This window comes from Orycteropus afer, unplaced genomic scaffold, assembly GCF_000298275.1.
Source record: "Orycteropus afer afer isolate SDZICR_OR568_19922 unplaced genomic scaffold, OryAfe1.0 scaffold00181, whole genome shotgun sequence".
Lineage (NCBI taxonomy): Eukaryota > Metazoa > Chordata > Mammalia > Tubulidentata > Orycteropodidae > Orycteropus > Orycteropus afer.
Window position 1 is genome coordinate 6,702,813 of NW_006921768.1, and position 7,129 is coordinate 6,709,941.

Below are 7,129 nucleotides of genomic sequence, written 5' to 3' on the forward strand. Positions count from 1 at the left end.
ACAATTAATTTCTTGCTGTTTTTTGAAAACATTAAGCATACTCCTGCTTGTGCTTGTCTGTTGCTCCTTATGGAAGGGAGGTTCTACTCTGAGGTAGCTGCATGGTTCACTCCTTCATTTCAGCCAGGTCTGTAATGAAAGCTATTCCTTCTCCCCATTTTACCATCTTGTACCACTGTTACTCTGATTTCTATTCTTTAGTGCATTTATTCCACCTATCCCATTATATACAATTTGTTTATTTCTTTGTCATCTATTTCTCCCCAACATATGACATATTTTTTGAAAGGAGGATCTTTATTTCATTCAATGCTGCATCCTCAGCACCTAGGACAGTTCCAGCATGAACCTGATGCTCAATACATATTTATTGAAAAACTAAATGAATGATTGACTGGGCTGAATGAACACTAGTTCAGCAGAAGGGAGAGATCACTTTCCTGCTGGTAAAAATATTATAAAATATTTTATTTGTTCAGTTGCAGACTTCATACATGCTCTTAGTAAGTTTACACACAACAATTAAAAGAAAGGGGGAAATGCTGGATATTTTGTTAACTACAAAAATGTAATATTTCTTTCAGAGACACAAACTCCTGCCACATTTCATAAGTGAGGCTATGCTGTGTAAAGCTTGGAAACTGGAGCTCTGCTCTGCCAAGTCAAAGTGGGATTTCACAGACGAGAGTCTTCTGTTTTGAAGGGCCTTTCTCTCTCTCAAACCCAACCCATGAAAACCCAATTCAAGGAGCACCCTCTCCAGGGAAAATTCCACGTTCTAACATTTTCAATGATCTATTTTTTCCCTCTGAATCTTATCTGAATCACAGCTTTCCTAGGACATTTTCTTTTCTTTTCTCTTTCTTTTTTATGTTTGGCAGTCTTTTCTTTTTTAATATTAATGTGTTAATGTTATTGTCCATACTTTATATCCCCAACATGAGTGACACCACTTTAAAGATGGGAATGATGCTGTACAGCCAACCAACAGTACAAACAATAGTCCTGTATGGATTAAATACCAAATCAATTTGAATAAATAAATTTGTACCCTCCTCAAAATCTAGGTTGCCTAGTACTAAGAAAATACATCTGATAACAGAAGGCCAGCTCCCAACTTGAGGAAAAAGAGGATGATATTCTGGCCCATTATGTCCACCTACATTGTTCTACTTTCTTGTGAAAATGGAGACAAAAAGGAGTAGGTGATTATACAGAGGGACTGGGCAAAGGATTCCCCACTTACATTTTTAGCCTGATATAACTATAGAATTTGGGCTCTGATCTTGACTGCCCAGACATAGTATAGTTGCTTAAGACAAGTCACCTGAATAGGAACCACCCAAGATTCCCCCTTAGAGTTCCTGGGTGGTAGAAAAAGCTAATGAACTTGGCTGATAATGGAAAGGTTAGAAGTTCGAGTCTACTCAGAGGTGCCTCAGGAAAAAAAAAAGGACTGGCAATCTACTTCTAAAAAATCAGCCATTGAAAGGCCTTTGGATAAGAAGTCAATGGGGGCAGGGAAATGAGTATATTGGAAAGGAAACAACCAGAACACAATCAACGCGAATGTTGACATATTGTGAAAAATATAACTAATGTCATTGAACAACTTGTGTTGAAATTGCCAAATAGGAAATTAATTCGCTGTGTATATGTTCACAAAACACAATAAAATTTCATTTAAAAAAGAAAAAAGATCCTACAGTGTGCCATTCTACTATGACCTACATGGGGTCACCATGAATTGGAACTGACTCAACAGTAAGTGGTTAACATTCTTCTTTAGATTTTCAGAAAAAGCATAACCATGGTTGGACCATGATTCTATCAGGAATAGGAAAACAATAGCAAACCCAATTCAGGACACAGTTTACAATCATTGGATTATAGGAATCTGAACCACTGAAAAGTAGAATGTCCATCAAGTGCAATGAAAAAAGTTTCATTTAACTTACTGAATTAGCAACTATTAGGCAAGTTCCTATAGTGAAAAAATTGATACACATTCCTGTATCTAACATACACAAATACAAGGTTGATAAGATTCTGGGTTGCAATGATATAAATGTATGACTGCATGCATTTGCTTTACTTACTAATCATTGGAAATATATGAACTAAAATGAGAAAATGTTGCATAAGATTTACCTAATTTCCAAAATTTATTCTAAACACATTAGGGTCCTGTGAATGCTTCCAGTTTTAATTTTTAAATTTGGGCAGCCACAATGCAAACAAGGACCAACATACAGAATACCAATCCCAAAGATGAAAGCAAAGTGGCAAGTTCACATACCGGTGCACACCACTGTTGCACATGATGATATGGCAGGCGCCCAGCCTGTTACACAGCTCTGACGAGACTGACAGCAAGCCAACTCCGGAGGCACTGCACGCTGTGTTCACACAGGCAGCCGTGCGTTTGGATCTAATAAACGAGGTGATGAGTCGATAAAGTTCATCCAAAGCATTGAGAGGCCTCATTAGCTGCAGAAAAAGTGATGAGCATTGAGTTAAAAATGCTCAGTAGAAAATCCTTTCACACAGGAGACAATTCACAATCTTTGTAGCTCTCCATGAAGAGGCAAAAATATTATGTTACTATAGAAGCAGCAGAATTGGAGAATACAAATATTTATAATCACACAAAGTTCAGGAACAATAGCAGAAAAAATGAATAAGTGAGGTCTGTAAATGACTAAGCATCAATAAATGGAATCATCCATTTTTACCTTATCTACATAAGCAGCTTTGGATGTGGAGTTTGGTGGTGAATTTGACTTGTCCAGGTAGAATGCCCTGTGAGAATTCAAAGAAGGCATGGTCATTTACTGCTAGAGAAACCTAAAAATGAGTAAGAACATTCCCAGTTTCACTGACTTCCTTTTAAAGACAGGCAAACAAACAGAATCTTTGAACTCTAGGATGGGAAGGGTGGCCAAAAAAAAAAAAAGTCAATAGTCAATAGTCTTCAATTAAAAATAAAACAAAACAAATGATTAAAGTTACCATCAGCTCCACTATATATTTAGAGAGATTGTTTAACTTATCTAAGCCTCAACTTCCTTGTTTATAATTTTGGGATAACATTAGCTTCTACTTGACCAGACCAATGAGATTAAATAAGTCAATGCAAATAAAATGTTTAGAACAGTGTACTGCATGCAATAAATGCTCAGTATTTGCAATAATTTATGTTATTAATATAAAACCAAAGAAACATATCTTCTTGTGACTATTGGGGAACATTATCCAGTTTTCCTTTCTTGTGTAATTATAAAATTATTAATATTCAAAAAAACATTTTCAACAGAATATTGAGTTTAATTCAGCCAATAAGCCATGCTCAGATTAGAAGGTAAACTCTTTTTTTAAAAAAAATTTTATTGTGATTTGGGTGAAAGTTTACAGAGCAAATTCACTTTTCATACAGCAGCTCACATACACTTTGTCTCATGACATTGACTGCAATTTCCCACAATGCAACAGCTCCCCTCCTACTTCCTCTCCATAGTTACCTTTTCCCTGTGTCCTTCCCTCCCATGCACTCCTGCCCCCTGAAGCTGTCTCTGTGCATACACAGCCCTTCTATCTTCTATTCTCCCATGACTGATATTTCCAAGGAGTGTATCTACCTAATGTAAATGTTCAGCTCATATGCCTGTCTTTTGGTAACTCTTTTTTTAAAACACACTGGCTCTTTCTGTCACCAGAATGCAACATGAAAATGACTATTTTAGTACATTAAGTGGTAGGTATATGCTTATGGGCAGAAATAATTAAGCATAATTTCCAAAGAACTACAGCTGGGTTTGCTTAACTATTGGCTAATTACTAAACAGAATTGTAAGGGATTGACCTACGAAGACAAAGCACACATGGTTTTATTTAATCTAGTATTTATTTTTGTGATGTAAACCATTTTCAGGATGTGAGCACAACACTGATATCATAGAATAAGTCCTATAACATTTGAGTGAATATTAGATATCTGGATAAAAGCTTCTTAGATTAGAAATTCAGAGCACTTTTACAGCATTAAAATATTGGCAGATTATCAAATGCACACTTGGCAATGAGCAAAAATCAGTGCGAAAGAATGATAAGTCCAGCACTGGTCTTTCAAGTGGCATTTCACACACACACACACACACACACACACACACACACACACACACACTGCTATTCCTATTGGTAGTAGTAGTAGTGTTGATTTTTGTCTTCCTAAGATAAAGTAGCATGAATTAGTCAAGTTTTATACCTTAAATTAGGAAAGCTTTGACTCTAAGAGTTGCTTCCAGAATAAATATTAAGTTCATTCTTAGTAAGAATTAGTTTCTTCATCTCTCAAAAAGAAGTTACAATTTAAAAAAACAAAGATAATTCACCATCCAAGGTTGGTTTTTACTATTTATCATTAATTTTGAACTCCTACGAGATTTCCAAGCACATTTGTAGTTCCCTCCTCTTCTTCCCACTCACTGCTCTGGAGTACATAGGGCTCAGGGGGCTGGGAACACAGCAATCCAGAGGCAGCATCAACTTCCAGTGATAAGAGTTATGATGACTTGAACCACTGCAAAGTGGAGCACATGTCAAGTGCCATGAAAATAATTCTATTTAGCTGGTTGAATCAGCATCTATTAAAGGCACTAGATAGAAAACAAATACCTACTGTGATTAAAATCAAAGAAGTTTTCTAGAGAGAGTAATAGCAAGCCAATAGGGTTATTGTTACCAGATTAGGAAATGTGCTTGAATTGTGTGAGGTACAAAAATCATGTAAAGGACTGGAGCTACCTAAGAGTGAATGGATAAATTAGAGAGGCTGGAAGGAGTAGAATTTGTAGGTCCTTATAAGCTGTGTTGTCAGAGCACTGTTGACATAGTGGTTAAAGCATTAGGATGCTAACCAAAAGGTTGGCTGTTCAAACCCATGAGGTTCTCTGACTCCACCAGGTATCTGCAGGCAAAAGAGAGGCAGTCTACTTCTGTAAAGATTTCCCACCTTGGAAACCCTGTAGGGCCATTCTAATCTGTCCAAAAGGGTCTCCATGAGTCAGAATTGGCTTGATGGTGGTGGGTTTGGTTTGGTTTTGATTATAGACCATGATAAGGAGTTTGGATTTTGTTCTAAGAGTTGCGAGCCATTGAAGGGAAATAGCCATGTAACTTGCCTAACTGCCCGAAGCTGGCTGTCCTGTAAATTTTGTTGCTGTGCAGACATGTTCTCCTAAAAGTTCTGTGTGTCTTTAAATTTCAATTGTAGGATAAAGAAAAACAGTTGCTGTTGAGTACATTCCAACTCATAGTGACCTAATGTGTATCAAAGTAGAACTGTGTTCCACAAGGTTTTCAGCAGCTGATTTTTTGGAAGTAGATCATCAGACTTTTCTTCCCAGGCACCTCTGGGTGAATTTGAACTTGTAATATTTTGGTTAACAGCCAAACATGTTAACTATTTGCTACACTTAGGGATTCTATATTTAGTATAAAACTAAAACAAACTTACTGCCGTCAAGTCAGTTCCAACTCATAGTGACCCCTCCTTGGCTTTCCGAGGTGGTATCACTATGGAAGTAGATTGCCCAGCCTTCCTTCTGAGGAGTGGCCAGTGGGTTTGAACCACCAACCTTCTAGTTAGCAGTCAAATGCCTTAGGCACTATACCACCAGGGCTCCTATATGTAGGATTTGTTGTTTGTTGTTGTTGTTGTTTGCCGTGGAGGCGACCCCTCCTTGGGTTTCCGAGGCAGTATCACTACGGAAGTAGGATTGCCCAACTTTCCTTCCGAGGAGTGGTTGGTGGGTTTGAACCGCCAGCCTTCTGGTGAGCAGTCAAGTGCCTTAGGCACTATGCTACCAGAGCTCCCATATGTAGGATAGTACTATGAAAAACCATGTGCATACCACCATGCTTTAATGAATCTTAGCATCTTGTCCTTTTGCTTCATTACAGACACAGTTGGCACCCCATTCACCTCTACCCACACCTTTTTTGTTCTAATCTCTCTCTCCCCAGAATAATGCACTCTGAAGCTAACTTCTTTGATCCCTTCCATTCTTTACAAAGTTGCCCACACAACTGGTCCAAATAAAGGTTCCAAAAAAATAGGTGTGATAATTTTTCCACATCTTTGTTCACATTGATGTTATCAGATTTTCAATTTTTATTGTTACTTTCAATTTACATGCATTTGTTGGCCATTGTGCTGCGCTTTTTTAATTTTTTGCTCATTATTTTACTGTTGTGTAGTTTTATTTTCTATATGAAAACTAATTGCAACTTTTTTGCAAAAGTTACATTTAATAACTTCTTAATATTTCTTTTTATGTGTACTTAAAAAAATAATTGTATACCTTCATTATAGGTTTACTTCCCAAAGAATGTTCAACTTTAAAAATGATTATTCAATGAATATTTTGGAACAGTGTCTCTCTGTGATATCTTGGGTATAAAATTCTAGAATCCAGATTGATGATTTCCACCCCAACCCCACCCCCCAACACTGCTGTTGATGTATAATCATCTTTGTTTTGAGGATAGTTTTTCTTTGATAGGTTAAAGGGTTTTTTTTTTTTTTTTTTTTTTAATTCTTGATGTTCTGAAGTTTTACCACAAAGTGTTAAGGTATATTTGTAAATTTATTTTTCTCCATCTAAGTTTTCAGAATGTGCTTTCAACTTGAGGAGTATCATCTTCAATTCTAAAATAATTTCAGCTAATATCTCTCAAAAATTGTTTTTCAACCATCATTTCTATTTGCTTCTTCTTCTGGAACTTCCATTACACATATATTTGCATGTTCCATCTCTCTGACACACACATACACATTTAGTTTTATATCTTATTCTTTCATGACTACATTTTAAATGATTTCTTCAGGAATATCTTCCAAATGAGTAATTTTTCTTCGACTGCATCTAGCCTAACATTTATGTTTCCTTCTGGGAATTTTATTTCAATGACTAGCCTTTTCATTTCCAAGATTTCTGGCTATTTTTATTCCATTTTTGTCACTAATAAGTAAATGCCACACTAGACTGTAACATCTCCATATGGATACAGATTTTACTCATTTTGTTTTGTGCTACATCTCTAGCAATGGACAGTGAGGCATAGTATA

The 7,129-nt window shown here is 36.4% G+C and overlaps 1 protein-coding gene across 1 annotated transcript in view; it reads right to left on the reverse strand.

Annotated features, from left to right (window-relative positions):
- The window catches only part of PREX2 (phosphatidylinositol-3,4,5-trisphosphate dependent Rac exchange factor 2), a 466,421-nt gene that overhangs the window by 58,874 nt on the left and 400,418 nt on the right, over window positions 1-7,129 (reverse strand). The window contains exons 36-37 of the mRNA XM_007947357.2: window positions 2,736-2,802; window positions 2,300-2,490 (exon numbers count right to left, since the gene is read on the reverse strand). Of these exons, the coding sequence (XP_007945548.1) occupies window positions 2,300-2,490; window positions 2,736-2,802 (258 nt within the window). The remainder of the gene's footprint in view (window positions 1-2,299; window positions 2,491-2,735; window positions 2,803-7,129) is intronic.